General features: G+C 41.5%; 1 protein-coding gene across 8 annotated transcripts in view; it reads right to left on the reverse strand.

Moving 5' to 3' along the window:
• OFD1 (OFD1 centriole and centriolar satellite protein) overlaps positions 1-17871 on the reverse strand; it is a 63303-nt gene that overhangs the window by 7316 nt on the left and 38116 nt on the right. For 5 of the 8 annotated variants that reach the window (XM_090063431.1, XM_090063448.1, XM_090063440.1 and 2 more), the window contains 4 exons: positions 15116-15216; positions 2755-2874; positions 1263-1420; positions 203-376 (listed from right to left, as the gene is read on the reverse strand). In XM_090063431.1, the coding sequence (XP_089919557.1) occupies positions 203-376; positions 1263-1420; positions 2755-2874; positions 15116-15216 (553 nt within the window). Of the gene's footprint in view, positions 1-202; positions 377-1262; positions 1421-2754; positions 2875-4473; positions 4719-15115; positions 15217-17871 lie in introns of those variants that run through there. The other 3 variants (XR_016444289.1, XM_090063457.1, XM_090063470.1) reach the window with 3 other exon arrangements.

Below are 17871 nucleotides of genomic sequence, written 5' to 3' on the forward strand. Positions count from 1 at the left end.
CAACTATATTATAAACTTGCTCATTGCTCTTACATTAACTTTGCCAGTGAAGAAATGTATGAGAAAATAAGGTTCAGTTCAGCATTCTCTTACCTCCTGACTTACAGATATATATTCCTTGAGACACAACACTGTCTTAGAAAGTCACTACTTGAACTTGCTCCTACACCCTTTAATTGTCCACTGTATTAGCCAATATTACCTTGCTTGCCAGCTCCTGCTCTCTGTTCTGCTGAATAATTTTCATGTATTTTTCTAAAGGAGTAGGAAGAGGATCAGCCAAATCGCCTTTGGCATCAGGAATACCAATTTCTGACCTTTTGCCTTGAGCGTCTTCCTCTTTTCTTTCCATTTTCAATGAATCTTGGATCAGCTTCTAAGAAATACAACACAAACAACACCCAGGAATATATCGTGCTGACTGGCCATAAGAAAAATATTTAAGACAATCATGTATGGAGCTCAATATATTGACATATTAATTTCAGTACCATGTCAGCCTAATCTGCAAACACTAATCTATGAATCATTTTGAATATTATCTTCATTGTTACATTTGCTACATTCATTCTGAGCCTGCAGTCATTGCATAGGAAAAACATGCCCCAGTCAATGGAAGTTTTGCTTAGATGAAACTGAAGGCTTGGAGATTTGTGATACTTCTATACTAAACTGACACCCAGACTGTTATTTGTATTCAAATTGTTCTAATGCTACACATAATACTTTAATACCCTATGGCATATACCACACTGACCCAAATCCAAGACTACTTCCAAACTCAGCCCTGGTATAGATTGCATAGTGTGCATAGGTTTTTCACATAATTGGGTTTATCTGTCTAAACTGTTCTTTCCTTGATATGTGATTACTTCTGAGAACACCAGTTCCCCAGAATTAGTGTCCACTTTCCATTTTAAACGATTGCTTTCAGTTACACAAAAGAATTTTAAAAAGTAATTGTTCTACCTGACATTTAACTTGAGCTGTTTCTGGGTTTTTTTCTGGACCTGAGGAAGGGCATTTTATGCTACAAAGCTGTCAAACATCTCCCTCCAACTATAAAGTTGGTCCCGTAAAAGATATAACCTAACAAACCTTGCTTAATTCTATTGCATGTATTCCCTAGGTCATCACAGATATAACACCACTACTGAGGAAGTTAATATAGTCTATTGGAATTGTTATGTGGTTTGTTTAGTTCAAAGTATAGTGTACAACATTATACAGCATTACTATGGGAATTTTAAATGTTATGTCACCATTTCCTCATTCAGTTTTTCTAGTTCTCTTTGCTCTTTTTCCAAAGCTTCCTGTCGTTCTCGCTGCCTTCTTTCTTCCCTTTGTTTCCTCTCTTCCTCCCATTTTTTCTCATCCTCTTCTCTTTGCTGATCTTCAGAATCTCTTTGATTAACTGCTGCTGTAACAGAGTTATTTTTACATTTGTAACATTTGACATACTAAGTCTGGTTACTGCATTGTGTAAGTGCAAGTTATAAATGAGAGGAGATATGCAGTTCAGGAATGCATTTAATACACTGGTATTCAACACTGGGTAAGATGGAAAACAGATAAGCAGCAAATAAAACTGTACAGAAAAAGAGCCTAAAACTACCGTACAAGTTCATGAAAGCACAGTATCATTAAGAGGAAACATTTCTTCCCATTATTATGTCTTCCTAGCTTATTGGTTACCCAAAGAATCCCTAGGACTCCTAAGCAGAAAACGAATGGGACAGCCTTGTAACTTTCAGAGGGACAGGCTGTCAGGATAAATGTATATATTCTTGCTCTGCCACAGGACTTCCTGGATGACTGAAAATTTTGCTCTAACCTGGATGATTCTCTTAAAACAGCTCAAATACATGCTTAGATCAAGCTTCCAAAGATGGGATTTGACTTAAGTTGTGAACGTAGACTTCTACGGGGGAAAATATTTAGGTAGCAAGTACAAAAAAGTCCTCAGCTTTTCTCAGTTTTCCCATCTTTAAAACAGACGTTGCTACTTGCCTTCCTCACAGGAATGTTGCGAGATTTGTTTCTTTAGTGTTTGTAAAGTGTTTCACGAAACTTAAATAGAAGGTTCTATATAAAAAGGCAAGTATTATAAATAGCCACTGGGGAAAAAATAATTACAGAATATCTATGCTGTCAGGTAAACACTAGTCACTTCTATAAAGTAGCACTTTATAGGTGCACAAAATACCAAAAGCTATTTGAAGCTCAAAAACAACACTGATAAAAAATTACTGCATCTCTGAATGGTATGGAAACACAGGAGAAACCGAGTGTTTCATTGAAAGCATCGATATTGACCCATACAAGTGGCTTGTATCCTTTCCCCATTAGTCAAACCAACACATTTAGTGAACTGGTATTCAAAATAATCACCAAAGACAAGCACCTATTAAGAAAAAGAAATTTCAGAAAACTTCAGATCCATCACCCCAGACAGCAACAATCATGGAAGTTAAAGATATCTTAAAACTCCCAAAGAAGTCTTTAGATCCAAAACACAAATGATTAAATTAAAGCAAAGCTAAGAGCAAGGCATGAAAAATCATCCTACGGTAAATCCAATATTAACAAAATAGCCATGTTCCTTTCTCTTCAGCACATAAGCACCATCTTTGAGAAAAGTTTTCAATCAGTTTGATACATATAATTACAGAATGCTAAATTTGGTGCTTTTTTGTTTAATGCATTTGCCATGTAAAGGGGGTATTCACTTTTGTTTCCAAGCTGAGAACTCACTTAAGCCCTGCTGTGAAGTGGCTGTTGCTGGCACAGTGTTTGTGACATGGCTTCCATTGACAATGTTCCCAGATGGATGTGACACATCACTTTCGAACTGTTCTGGAATGTCCCCTTGATCTGGACAAGAAGTTTGAACAATGGCTTCATTATTTTGCAATTATAGTAGCGGGACAAAGGAATAGACACAAAGTGTGGGAATGGCTGAGTTAGAATACAGACATTTATGCCATTCATTAATTAAGCACTTTCCCCAACAAACTCCACCATTTCAAGGAAAATTAACAAGCAAATAGGCTGCACTTTGACTGTAATCACTGAATTGTTTGGCTTTGAAAAAGTAATTGTTGCAATCCCCATATATACTAAAGCACTGGCATAAATGACATAACATACATGCATAAAATAAGATGTTTTATAAGTAGATATCTATGAATAATTACAGAATGTTCAAAATCCATTTTTCTTCTCAAAATACTTACTTATGCGTATTACATACATAAACACACTGTCTCTCAAAGGCTACAAATCAGGCAATCAAAAGCTAATAAATTACAGTAGCCTGTGCAATCTTAATTCATTTGCCTTGTACAAATACATTAAGAGACAGTTGCATCATAATCACATATTGCTTTTTTTCCTCAGTATCGCTGCCTCATTCAGTATAACTGGACAGGACAATCATACAGCTCCCTTAAATTAATACTTATTTATTATTTTATTTTCTCTTTATAGTTCAGTACATGACCACAGGGTTTGGCCATGTACAGACATTCAGAAAGACCTGGGAGTGTGGCAGCTGTCCCAGGAGTGTACCAACGTTCAGGATTTTTCTCCCAGAGCAAAAATGGCCGGGCCAGGAGAAAAATAACTTGGGAACAAGGACTGAATCACTCCCAGGAAAGTTTCTCTTGGAAGAATGAATGTCTGCACACATCCTCTTCTGTGGGAAGCCACAGCAGAGTGCGTTCCTTCTGCGGCCCTTCCCCCTACCCCACCTCACCCCCCAGGAGACTGTGTTGCTGTGGGATGGGTTGGAGGAGTCTAGTGTTAATCAGATATTACATTCCGGACCCAAGAAACTTTCCAATACTAGTTTCAGTGGCCTGATACGTTATGTTCTGACAATACCAGCAGCCTCAGCCTTTAGCTGCAAATTTTCAGCTCTTCTACAAATCAGATTAATCAGAGAAATTAAAAAAAAAAAAAAGTTTGTTAGCAACCACTTTATGGAAGTTTGGCTTAAATAGCTTCCCTAGTGTCACAGAGGAATCACACTATGTAAGCATGTTCTTTTTCCCCAACACCGTGCCTCCTGTTAAGCTCCATCCAACCTCTACAAAAATGAGGAAGGGTTGATTGAGGACTGTTTTGTAATGAGTATGCAGAAGAAGGGCAAATTAAGGCGGTCCAGGTAACCATAATTCTGACATTTCTTCACTTCTAAGTGTTTGGCTGAAGCAGTCTGACTTTCTTTTAATGTAGGTTTTTGTGTAACTAGCCTTATTTCAATCCCATTCTTCACCAGTCCCTACTAGCTGAGAAATCCTCAACCAATCTCAGGGTCCCAAGCACTGCCCACCCCTGCCCCTCCTTCAACTTTTGCTCAGTCAATTTCAGAGTTACACTCTGGCTCTTCAACTGATTTGTCTCCCCTCTTCCTACCACTTGCTTCCAAATGCTGCTCTCTTTGTCCAGCCAGTCCCAGTTTCACCATGTCCAACCCCAAGTGATTTATCCCTCCACCAAATCCAGTCCCAATCTCCCCTGCTCACTAGGCCCTTGTACCAATTTACTCTCTGTCCTACCAGGTCCAGCTGTTTTTCTGCCTATGCTTGAATGATTCAGCTTCCTCCTCCACACTGTCTGCAGAGATGGGGACTGCCAAGACATGACAGGTGGAGTCCCTTTTCTCATTTCGGGTATCTGGCCCCAGCATGGTTTGCAGCAGATCAAAGCTGCAACTGCAGGGAGAACCACAGTCAGAGGCTGAAACATGCTTAGTAAAGATTGAGACTTTGGAGTCCCTAACTGCAATACGCTAGCAAGTCTTAACTCAATATGTACAAACTGGATAATTTTTCATAAATCAGGCCTAATTTGAGTGGATTTCTCACAGGATGAGTAAAGAAAGTTCCCTGACACAAAGGCCATTACCTGTCAAATTCTAAGTCCCTTCTCCAAAGCATGAGGTGCTAGAGCTTCTCTAAATACAAATCGTCAGAAATTTTTAATATGAACAAAGCCATGTAGTATTTGTTAGCCTTGTTGTCAGAAACTGCTAAATGCTTTAATTTGATTTTTTTTTTACATTTTCAGCCCAAACCAATTGCCCAGCACAAAAATTTCAGCCTAAATGGTTTAAGTCCAATAAAGTTATTAGTGACTGAATAGTCATATAAAGGAAAGTGTATACATTAGATAGCCTGACAAAGGGTATTTATACCTGAGAGCTTGCAAAGAAGAATTTTCCCAACTATTTGAGTTGGTCTAATAAAAGATATCAGATTTACCCAAAGAAACTTGTCTGCCTGTAAATGAAAGTGTAAGACAATAGTAATAACAGGTAGTCCTACCAGCTATGCCTATAGTCATATGTATAGATCCCATTCTTAAGTGGTAGATAACCAATTGGGTGAAACATCTATTTCAGATGCACCTGGTATATTTTTCTTGAGTTTCTATGAAATTAGTCTTAAATAACCTTTAATAATAAAAACAAGGCTACACAAACGTATATATATTAATTGATACGTAATCAATAATACCACAATCCTTCCTATTAGATGTCAGGATATGGCTCTGTATACACCATGCTTGAAACAGCAGAATCTTGTGCGTAACACAATTATGCCATTACTGTTGTTCTCAGATATAGTAAACATCATTAACCTTTAGAAACAGAACAGATTTGGATAACTGGAAAAGAAAAACTAATTAGCAAAACTATTTTATTACTCTGTTAAACAGCAGCAGTAGTAGCAAAAAAGTTGTTAAAAATAAAGTTGGAAATACCTAAGTTTATATATCCTTATTTATATAATCAAAGAACATACTGCACAGTTTGCCATCACTCAACTACAATACATAATACTGATGGCTAAAAAACAACCGACCTCACAAAAACAGAACTAGAATGTCAATGGTAGCCTATGCAATGAAACCAACCATTTAAAACACAAAAAGCATTTTACTTTGGGTGAAGATGAAAGGTAAAAGATACAGCACTGCTACAATGGAAGAGATTTATTATAGACAAGCAAATAAGGAAGAGGAGGTGGATGAGGCACTTTTCAAGCAGGTGACATCTATCCAAAAGCTATGGGATGGTACTGATGGGAACCTTCAATTTAATGAACATTTGCTGATTCATAATGCAGCCAAACATTAAATGTCAAGGTGGTTCCCAACTTGTGTGGAGGACAACTTTTTCTTCCAGAAAGTGGAGGATACAACTATAGGAGCTTCTATCTTGAATCCTGTCCTGATCAACAGGGAAGAATTGGTGGAGGATGTGAAGCTGATGGGTAACTTGGGAGGAAGTAATTACAGTACAATAAAATTCCAAGTCTCCAGAGAGGCAAAGCACATGGTCAGCAAATTTAAGACATTAGGCAAAAAGGCAGATTTCATCAGACTCAAGGAGTTAATAGGCACGGTGTCACGGGAGAATAGACCAAAGGATAAAGGTACCCAGAAATGCCAGGAGCTTCTAAAGGACACAGTATTAGAAGCTCAACAAGAAACTGTCCAGACATGATGGAAGCACAAAGAAAATGGCAAGAGACCAATGTGGCTGCACAAGGCACATCTAAAATGCCTGAAATTAAAAAACCCCCAAAAAACAAACAAAAAACCAGGCATTGGAAGAAAGGGTTAAGGAAGCATACCACAAAATAGTAAGAACCTGCAGGGGCAAAATCAGGAAGGGCAAAATATAGAACTAGCTACACCTGGCAAAGGATGTTAAGGAAACAAGAAGCAGTTCTGTAGGTATGCTAGCCAGAAAAGAAGAGCCAAAGAAGCTGTGGGTCCTCTGTTAACAAGCCAGGGGGCACTCCTAACAGAAGATGCAAAGAAGGTGGAGCTACTCACAACAGCTACTTTGCCTCAGTCTTCACAAAAAAATGAAGCTGCAACCAGATACCTAATAGGGATTATCTGTATAAGGAAGGGGGCAAGCTGAGGGGGGAGACAACAAGAGACAGTCAGAGAGCTTTTGTAGGGTCTGAATGAATTCAAAATCAGCAGGGTTGGATGAGCTTCATCCCTGAAGGAATTGGTAGAGAAGATCTTGGAAGCCTTGATAATCATATTCATATAGTTGTAGTAGACAGGCCAGGTGCTAGAGGACTGGAAAATGGTCAACATAGTGCCCCTCTTTAAAAAAAGGCAAAATGAAGAACCTGGGGAACTACAGACCTCAACTCAATACCTGGGAAGTTACTGGAGCATATCCTAAGGAAGGCCATTTGCAAGCATCTGGAGGAGGAAGGTCTGATTGCAAGCTGCCATCATGGATTTATGAAAAACAAATCATATCAAACAATCTTGATCTCTTTCTTTGGCAAGGTAACTACTTGGGTGGATAATGGGAATGCCATGGATATAGTGTACAGGCAGTCCTTGGACTTACAACACAATTGGCTCCTGAAAACCATGTCTTAAGTCGAAACGTTGCGACTCATAAAGGATTTTCCTGTAGGAAACAATGTTATAAATCGGGAATTGGTTCGTCAACCAAGGCCCGATACCCTATTTTCACCAAAAATAACCCAGAATTTTGTACTCAATCAATTATAGCTACATTAATGTATTTATATTGTAAATAGCATGATACTGATTTGGAAGGACTCCTTTGATGCATCTTCTCTGGACTTTTTGAAGGGTTCTTGGCTGGAGTCTTCTCAGGAGTCTTGGCTGCAGATTTTTCTAGAGTCTTGTCTGCTTTCTTAAAGACTGTGTCCAAGAAAGTTTGGACAGATGTTCTCCAGGGAGATGAGCAATGCAGTGAACTTGTTCGCTGGCGTGGTGTGATGTCGCATTGCATCAAGCATTGTAAAGTTGAAACTGACGTCATAAAATTGAAACCGGGTGTCAATTTATAAACATTGTTAAGTCCGAAATGTTGTAACTTGAAACTTTGTAAGTCAAGGACTGCCTGTATTTGGACTTCAGCAAAGCTTTAAAAGTGTCCTGCATGACCTTCTCATAAACAAACTGAAGAAAGGTAGGCTGGGTAAACCTACTGAGGGTGGGGTGGATAGAAACTGAGGATTGAAAACATGCTGGAGGATGTGAGCACAATTCAGAAGGATCTTGATGACAGATTGAAAAGTTGGACTACAGCTAACAGGATGAAATTCGATAAGGACAAATACAAGATGCTATACCTCCAGAGGAATAATCAGAAATACAGATACAAAATGGGTGATACCTGGCTGGATGGCAGCACTATGGAAAACTCTTGGTAGACCACAGACTCAAAGACTTGGAGAAGTTAGAGAGTGTCCAGGCTGGACAACAAAGATAATAAAAGGCTTCAAAAGCAAGTCATATGAAGAAAGGCTGAAGGAATGAGGCATCTTCAGCCTGCAGAAAAGGTGCTGAAGAGGGGACATGATGGCAATATTCAAATACTAAAAAGGAAGCTATAAAGAAGAGGGAAAGCACCTTTTCTTTCTTGCTGCAGAGAGGAAGACACAGAGCAATGGCTTGAAGTTTATACTGGATATCCAGAAAAAAATTCTACACTGCTAGAACAATGAGGCAGTGCAACAGATTGCCAAGGGATGTTGGGCTCTCCTTCCCTGGAGGTGTTCAGGAAGAGGCTGGACAGTCATTGGTTGGGGGTAATCTAGGTATAACTATGCCTATATTCTACTATGGGTATTTCTCATGCTTTGCTGCTTGCCCCCACCCTGCTTTCTTACATGTGTCAGGGTGTTTTTAAGCCTCCCTTAGTGGCATTGGGGGTTGGCTACAGCCAAGGCTGGAGACTTTGACTGGGGTGTGCTGATGCTCCTGCTGGGACCAAAACCAGAGATTCCTGGCTACAGGGTCTTGCCCCTGTGGTCAAGGTCAGACCGAGTGCCATATTTGGGGCCAGGGAGGAATTTTACCCTAGGGTCAGATTGGTACAGACCTTGGTGGCTTTTCCCTTCCTTTGTAGTAGGGGGCATCCTGATCTACCCAGGATCTCTTGAGGATATATTGACAAAATGTCATAGAAGCAGGATGTTGGCTGCCATGGGAGTTAAACTAAATGACCTCTGGAGGTCTCTTCCAGCACTATTTCTCTATGATTTTATGTGTGCCTTAATTTCATGTGAGGGTTCATGGAAGGGGATAGCTTGGTTTTAATATTACACGCTTGAGATAAGTATTAGCTCATAGTAATTACGTACATCAGTGAGTGATAACGCAGCAAATTTTGGAACAGAAGCCGAGTTTTCCTGCTGGAGTTCTCTTTGAGATGAAGGAGAAAGGCATTCCTTTTTGCCTGGTATCCCATTGCCTGATGTCCCAACACAGATGCCACATGCTTTCCCCTTATTCTTTTATGTCTTCACTTACACCTTTCTGTATTGCCCTGTTATTTTTTCCTTTTTTATTCTTCTTTTCTTTTTAGAAGTTTTTCTTCCCCTTCTACTCTGTCCCTCCTTTTTGGTAACCTGGATTGTCCTTCTTACTTTTTGGGGTGGTACAATCCAACACAGCACGGAGGGTCCTACCAAGACTTTTTTTTTTTCCAAAAAAGAAAAAGAATTTTTTTTATCCCATTTAATCTTTGAATTTTTTTATTATTTCAGTTTTCAATCCATTGCATTACTTTTATGGTTTAAATAACAACAATTGCAAGGGGTTTTTTTTAAGAGCCTCTTGCTAGGTGGCTTTTACCCCAGGAAATGAAATGCCTTTACTGAAGAGACTTGGAACTGTGAGTTGTACTTGGTCCCCCCTTCCTCACCCCAAAACAGAACTGGATGCTCATTCCTTGAGTCAGGATCTATGGAGAACCAGGGAAGAAAGGTGAGAAATCAAAAGGCAAGGGTCTCAGAGAGGTAAAGATTCTGGGCCCCTCTCTTGGCTCTAGAAGTCAAGCCTGGACTGGCTTCAGGGGACTCTCTCAGAGACCAGATAAGGCTGCAGCAGTCCTGAGCAATCACCCCTCTGGAAGGCACCCTGTGACAAATGGTCATAGCAAACAATGAGAATGTACCTTTCTTCAGAAAAACAACTGGCAACTAAAAATTTAAATCATCTCTTTCCACTTGGTGATTTAAATCAATCCATTCTCAGCTGTAGTTCATTTAGAAACAACCATCATATGCCAATATGTCACAATTTACTTTTTTCTGTTCATACATGTCACTACTGGATGACACAGCATTTAACTGTTTCAATGTCTGCCCTTGCTAGATTACTTAAAATGACTAGGTCTGTACTGAAAGCCCATAAAATAGAAGTTAGGAGATTATAATCAGTTGCAAAATCTTTTTAACGTAAAATTAAGACAATGAATTCAAATCTAATTAAAATATCAACTGAGTAGAAATACCTCATGACTAAGTACTTTAACTAATGCGAGTCATGGCAAAAAAAATTATTTAGAACTGCTAAAAGAAAATTAAAAGCAGTAAATTAAAACTCATTACTAATTGAGTAACATAAGAAGCATATCGTCTACCTTATCTACTCATCATTGAACACAGCCAACATTATAGCCATAAAACAACACAATTACAGATATTTTCTTAAAATGTAATAATTAATTGTTGATACCTAGGAGGGAGCAGAGAATTGCTATCCTTACTTCATTTTCTATGAGCCCTAAAAAACCAAGTCAAGGAAGAAGCCAATCTTACATCCAAATAAAACTGATATAGAAGTCAGCAAGCGAGGGACAGGCTATTTTGGCTGGTGGCTGTACTTCAATCTGAAGGTAATCTCCTATTTGTCAATGATGAATTTAACTTTGTCACTGTACAGCCCAACCATGTATTACTATTAGTTTGCTCTAGTCTCTACTTACCTTGCAAATTCTGGCCCCCTTTACATGTTACATTTACGCCACAATTAACACGTTAATTACAGCATAAATGGCAAGGGTGCTACACATGTATAAGGTGCCATCAAATGGCAAATCAGCCACAAAAATGTTTCAGAAATAATGCAGAACATTTTTTGGATAATTTTTATGGCCTCTTACATTGAACTTATAGCACATCCACGCACCAGGCCCCTCTAGAGCAAATGCTGGACAAATCAGCTCATTGTCAGAATAAGTCCTGGATGTGCCTAGATCTCCAACCAGCCTGCCAACAACATTGTCGGCACTGGCCTGGGGCAACCCATGTCTCAAATGACTATTAGCACTGAGCTTCTGGGTAGTCCTGGTTCTCCAACTAGGCCAAGGACTGCCCTGGTGTGTGTCGGTGAGAGATCAGAGGGCAGAAGGGGCTGGGCTCCTTGCCCTGCAGCTCTGATAAGGATCCTGGGTACAAGGCATCAGAAGCTTCTGGCAGGGATAGCCCTTTGAAGGGAGCCCAGTCTGATGCTCCACATCTTCCAAGAGCTGTCAGGTATGGGGTTTAAAGTTTCCCTGACAGGGGAAACCCTTGAACCCATCAGGGCTGTAAATCAACTAGCTGACTGTCAATCCCAGCCCCAACATCCCCAGGTCTCAAACCATACCCAGGGCTCTCTGGTCCATGGCTGACAATCAGCTGTATGAGAGCCTACAGGCACCCAACTTTCAACTTCCCAGTGCTGGGATTCCCCTGCACTGGCAAGTAGTAATGGCATAATTGGCACAAATCGCATTTCCTACCATGTATGTGTTGGCATGGCATGAGGCATGATTGGAGATCAGATCCCACTGCATCATTAAATGGATGTTTGCCCCTGGCCTCAGACACCTCACTTTTCACCTATTCAGGTAAAAAGATTTCATACCCAAAAATATTGGTTCACAGGAGGTTAAGGCTATACAGTCCTAATATAAATATTTCCCTTAAACTGAAAATTTAGGAAACCAAAAGAGTCAAGTAACACCTCTGTTTTTCTAAGGATATCACTTAGCTCTTTCATGCTAACCAAAACTTTATTTATTCCCTTACAGGGAATCAGTAGGGAAGGAAGGAAATTAAAAGGAAATATTCTTTTGGAATATAAAAACAACAATATACATTTTGTACAACAGTATCCACCCTTTTGTATCAACTGTGTAATAGAAAGTATTATTAAAAATGCATTTAATCAAACAAAAAAGAGTTAGTTAAAACTTAAATCTATCTTTACCAGAAACTTTAAGGTAGAGTAGAGTTAGATCCTTAATAACTCTAATAGTAGAGTTATTAAGGCTGTACTTGGTAGTACTCTGTGTAACACCTGTCCAGTTATACACTGCACTACAGGGGCTCCTAGAATCTCCAGTATCTCAGTCTTCCACTCTCTCTGCGTCCCACCAAGGCAGAGGTGGAAGAGTAGGGGGAAAGGAGAGTTGCTAGCTCCCTGATAGCCTGGCCAGTGGCAAGCTGTCACGGATCCCTTCTGGGACCCTGCTCTTGCCACAGCCATTGTGGCCAACAGAGCTCCAGTAGCTGTATCCCTGCCCAGGCTCCACCAATCAGCCATGGGAACTGCAGGACTAATCACTGACAACCTTCCCTGGAAAGGGAGAGTGCTGGCTGTTAGAGGTGCCCCCACACATAGGTTTGATATCGGATCAGCACCGATATAAAGAAAAAAGTCTGTATTGGAAAACTGACCTGCTATGGCTGATAATTTGGCCGATAAATGGCCTGTGCATGCACACAGCTGCAGTGCAGCATGTAGGCAGTGAGAAGCACAGGTGGCAGCATGAAGAGTTGCATTCAGCTGGTAAGTCTGGTGTGGTGGAAGGGGAGAGAGTGTGGGGGGGGCCAGATCAAGGACCCTCGCTGTGAAGGAGGGAGTGGAGATGGGGCAGGGGCTGGGGCAGGCACTGCCTAGCTGAGGCAAGCATGGGACGAAGCCACAGCTCGTCCGGGGGGGGGGGGGTGCAGGAAGAGGGAGGGCAGAGTGCAGCTCCCACTGCTATGCAATGCTTGTCCAGGAGCTGCTCGTCCTGTGGCTTGTCTGGCATTCGTGTGACAGCTTCCACCACTCATCTGGGAGGGGACAGGGGCGTGTGCCCCCAGATCTGCCTCGAGCACAGCAGCGTGGGCTGGGCTTAGGACTGCACCAGGTTCTTCCCAGAGGACAGCTGGGCCAAGCTGAGCTTGGGGCAGGTGGTGACAGTGCTGGGAGGGGGAGCTATGGGGGGGCTACAGTGAATTTTGGGGTAGTAGCTGCAGCCCTCCTCCTAGTCCCCCCCAATTCCACTGCCACCCACCCCAACCACAGCCTGGTCCAGCCCCCCGCTGAGAAGAGCCCAGTGCAGCCCCAGCCCACAGCTTCAGCCTGCCCCGCCCTGCCCAGATCTGGGGGGGCACATGCCCCCCCCCAGTGTGTGCAGCAGCGGAAGCCACCCTCTCCCTCCCAGCGCCCTCCAGACAAGCTGCTTGCAGCTCTGTCCCATGCTCCCTGCACCCCCGGCTGGGCAATGCCTGCTCATCTCCACTCCCTCCCTCACCGCAAGGCCCTTGATCTGTGCCCTCCGCCCCTTCCCTCTCTCCTCCCCTTCCACCACAACATACTTACCCGTTGGACACTGCTCTTCAAGTTCCCAGGCTGGTATCAGAAATTGGCTCAGTATCAGCCAACTTGCCTTCTTAAAAATTGTCTATCAGTATGAGCCCCAAAAATCTCTCTCAGTGCACCCTTACTGGCTGTCAGTCACTGGGCTGTCCCAAAGAAAAGCTCTCTATTGTTCCCCATCTGGAGGGCTACCAAACTGCCTTAAAGGTGAGCTCTCCAGCCAGGGGGCTGAGATGCCTATATGTTCCCTACTGTGCTGTATTTCTGTAGTGCTACAAAGTGTCGAGACAGAAATAATGAAGGCTGTTCTGAGGCACTTGTTACTGTCAAGTACACCACATTAGAGCCTTAGGACTGAAAAAGAGTATGCCCTTACCTGGAGCATGCATTTTTATGAACTTAATGTAACCAACGCTCCTTATGTATGCAGCAGTGACACAGCTGTGATATTAGACGCCCCCAAACTAGCTATCTCTTATTATATTCAAAGTTCCTATCAAACGCTTTAAAAGTCTATAAGCTTTGAAAATAAAAGGAGCTAGTCAGTTTTTTGGGCTGTTACAAGAAGCCCTGAATATAATGAGGGCTAATCAGTTTTAGGGTCTCTAATAACAGTGCTACGGCATTGTGCTAGAAGCTGCAAAACCAACTAGTTCTTGTCTTTTTCCAGATTTCTAGTAGCAGCCCTTTGACAACGGCTTCTGTAGCAGTTAAATGAAGTACAACTTAATTACAAAGATAATGGGGCTGTATGATGTTATACACATATGAGGTTTAGGCACCTAACCAACATGCAAATAAATGGAGTGTAGTACAGTGAATGCAACCAACAGGTACTAAACACTGGGACTAGCACTGTGTTATAAAGTTAAATGAATTATGTGCTTATCCAGTATCCCCATAAGTGGAGCACACTGTACTCTACAAAATTTTGTGCATTTCTGGATTACCTCAGGTTCATAATGACTTATCCATAATATTTAATACAGCAGCAGCTAAATGATGACCTTAAATGGGCAGATATATTTACAATTGGAAGCCTGATTTTATATAAAACATACTAAAAAATTGATACTGAAGTAAATGATATGCATTCCATAATAGACACAAAGTCATGTCTCAAGTGTCCATTTTCATTTTATGCAAAAGAGTTTTGTATTTGTCCAGAACTGGACTTCTAAATCCCATAATCTGCCTGTTCTTGTCTACATAATACTAAATAATTCTTGTCTATATACCAACTGCAAAGAAAATCAAAATCTCCTTTTAATTTTTTCTTTCAAAACATCAGTTAGGTATTCACATATCTTTCCCCCTCACAGTGAAATACAACCTTAGCAAATTTTACTCTTTTAGACAGGGTCAGCATTGCATTTTCTAATTTGCATCCCGTGCTCTGGTGTCATGATCGTAAGTGCATAGATACACTAGGATTAGATAACTTGTCACCTCTGATCATATATTTAACAGCTAAATATAGGCTCCTCAAAAATGGGTTTAATGGACTCATTCTAATTCCTGCCAATCATCTTTTCCATGTGGAGTAACTTTTTTTTCCTAATACTGATGCTTGGGACATCCTACTTATAACCCCCTTTCTAATGTTAGGGTGAAAGGAAAGGTGCAAGTTGAGACTTCCCAATGTAGTACAGTAATTGTCTGAAAAACTTAGACTTACAGTCAAGAGAAGAATTATGTTCTTCAAGGTCCTCATATGCTAGCTTCTCAGGCTTTGAAGAGTCATCGAAGTCCTGAATATCAGCTTGCTGTTCATGAAAACTGAAGAAGAAGAAAAAAAAAAAAAAAAAAAAAAACTTTAAAAGACTTACTAAATGCCAAGAATATAAGGTAAGGAAAGCAGCAGCTTGAGAAAATGTAAACCACAGAGAAAATGCTATATAACCTCTGACTCATAATTCTGTTATGTAACTAACTGCTCTCCACTTTCATTAGACAGGCCCACCTTTTGTATCAGACATTTAACTGTGTTGTCTCTCCCCAGACCAACCCACAACTGAAAAGGGCAAAATGTATTTAAAAAAAGATAAACCATGACAAGGAACTAAAAAGGAATTGGGGAGAATAAGAAAAGGAGGAAGGCGGTAACAAAACTCTGACAGAACAGAAGCTATGACTTTTAGTCTTTTAGCATTGTGCTTTGATGCCATGATAATAAAGGCACAGATACATAAGGCAAGAAAACTTTTCACCTCTGATCACATATTTAACAGACTAAATATAGGCTCTGTGAAAAAAAAGTTTAATGGCCCCATTCGAATTGCTGCTGGGGATTTGTCTATTAACAACATAAAGCACAATACACACTACGTGACAACCAGCAATCTCTGTTCAGAATTAGAACAGCAGGTCACAAATGAGATGTTATCAGCAGCACAGCATACAGAAGCTGGCTCAGCACTCTGCCATAGTAGCCTTTAACTCTAATGAGCACAAATAAAATAAAAATTGTCAAGGAATACATATTTTTGTGGACTACAGGAAAAGGGAACATGAAAAAAAAAAACAGCCCACAAGAGAGAGACTCAACTGCAACCAACTGAAGCCCAAGGGAAAATAAATGTATTGGTATTGTTTCTGCCATTTCAGAAGGGTGGCTCAATAAACACAAGGAAAACTATCTTGCAAATACAACATCTATTGTTTAATGTAAGCCATGCTTCCGTTTCTGGAACTGTATCATCTATATTACATAGTTTTAATCTCTGCTAGGCTGATATTACACCTCTGGAGTACAAGGACAGATGTGCCAATTTGTATAATATTGCCAGTGGTAAATACTGTAGCAATGATAGAAAAGTACAAAATTTACTGGTTCAGATTTAGTAAACAAAAAATGAGAGAAGTTTGCCTCATTAAGGTAGTTACCTGCGTACATCCCCGAAAGGTTTTCAAAATCTATTTTATCACAGCAGTACTGACAACCAGAATTTGGACTGTATCCAGTGTCAATAACCAATAAAAGAGCATCTCAATCAGTACAACACTATTTAAAACACACAAATTGCACTTAATTTTTTTTTTTTTTACCCATTACACTCATCACATAAGGCAGGAACAGAAGATGGAAAACCTAACGCAATGAACTCCTCCTTTCCATATGACAACAGTCACATATTTTGCAAAGTCTTCTTTCTACAGGCACAACACTAAGAAAGCAGTTCACTCTGGAATAGTAAAAATGCTGTTCACATCCCAGGAGAAGAAAGGGCTGTTTTCAATTGCATGTGGGGACAGGAAACAAACCCCTGGTGCTGCTACAGTCTTGGAATAAATCATTTCTCCCAATGATGGAGAGATTCTGACTGTTATTGGCCTCTAGGCAGGAAATGGGTCACTGTGCTGGGAATAGTTTTCCAGATGTGGGATGCTGCCATATGTTTCATTTCCCTTTCTGTTCATTCTCTATAGATTATAAAGTAACCCAGCAATACAAATCATACTACTTAGGTGATACTGACTTGATGCTCAAACTAAGATGTCCACCTTTTAAAACGTAAAGGTGAGAAATATGCCCATCTCCTCCCCGCTCGCCCTTTTGGTAGCACAGCTGGTTCAGAGCCAAACCGGGCAGGGGCAGATGGAGGCTCCCCACCCTGGTGCCGTTCCCTTGGAAGCCCCATGCCAACTGTATGCTAACTACTTGCCTGGCAGCAGTGGGGGGCACAACTCCATGCCACTGCCACCTCAGCTGCTACTGGGCAGGCAGGGGGTGTATCGCCATGGCACAGGGCTCCCAGAAGAAGGGCAGCAAGGCGGGAAGCCCTGAGCCCACAGTGGGAAACCCACCTCTGCCTCTGCCCCACACACAAATCTGGGGGACATGTGCCCTCCATTCCACCCTCCCTGGGGAGGTGCACACTGCAGCAGGGAGCTGCTCTCCCCCACACCCCCGGATGAGCCGCTTGTGGCTCTGTCCTGCTCCCTGCCCAGGCCACATGCATCACCCTAGCAGGGCAGTAGCCCCAGCCCCTGCCCCACCCCTTCCCTGACTGGAGGCCTCAATCCACCCCCCCTCTCCGTGGGCATGCCCACTCCGCCCCCCACAGACTTACCTGCAGGGAGCTGCTCTCCATGATGCCCAGCGCTTTCCTGGTCATGTGCACATGGTGCCCCCTGCGTCCCTTGCAGGCTAAAGCCAGCCACCTGCAAGGTGAAACCCAAATCCCTCCATAATGCTGTGAATCCAGGACAAATGCTGTCCCAGAGTTATGCATCCTGGGATCAAGACTTGATCCCATTCTGGGGCTGTCCCACCCAACTGAGGACGGGTGGTCACCCTAGCTCAGACTGAACAGCTGGAAAAGCTGATACATGTATTACTGAATTTCGGAAGGTACCTATAAACAGTCCAAGCCACATGACAGTCAACCCCCCCCCGCAAAATATGCCACCTTCAAAGAAAGCACATGGAAA

The sequence above is a fragment of the Crocodylus siamensis genome, chromosome 1, assembly GCF_052110815.1.
Source record: "Crocodylus siamensis isolate JL-2025a chromosome 1, ASM5211081v1, whole genome shotgun sequence".
Taxonomy (NCBI): Eukaryota; Metazoa; Chordata; order Crocodylia; family Crocodylidae; genus Crocodylus; species Crocodylus siamensis.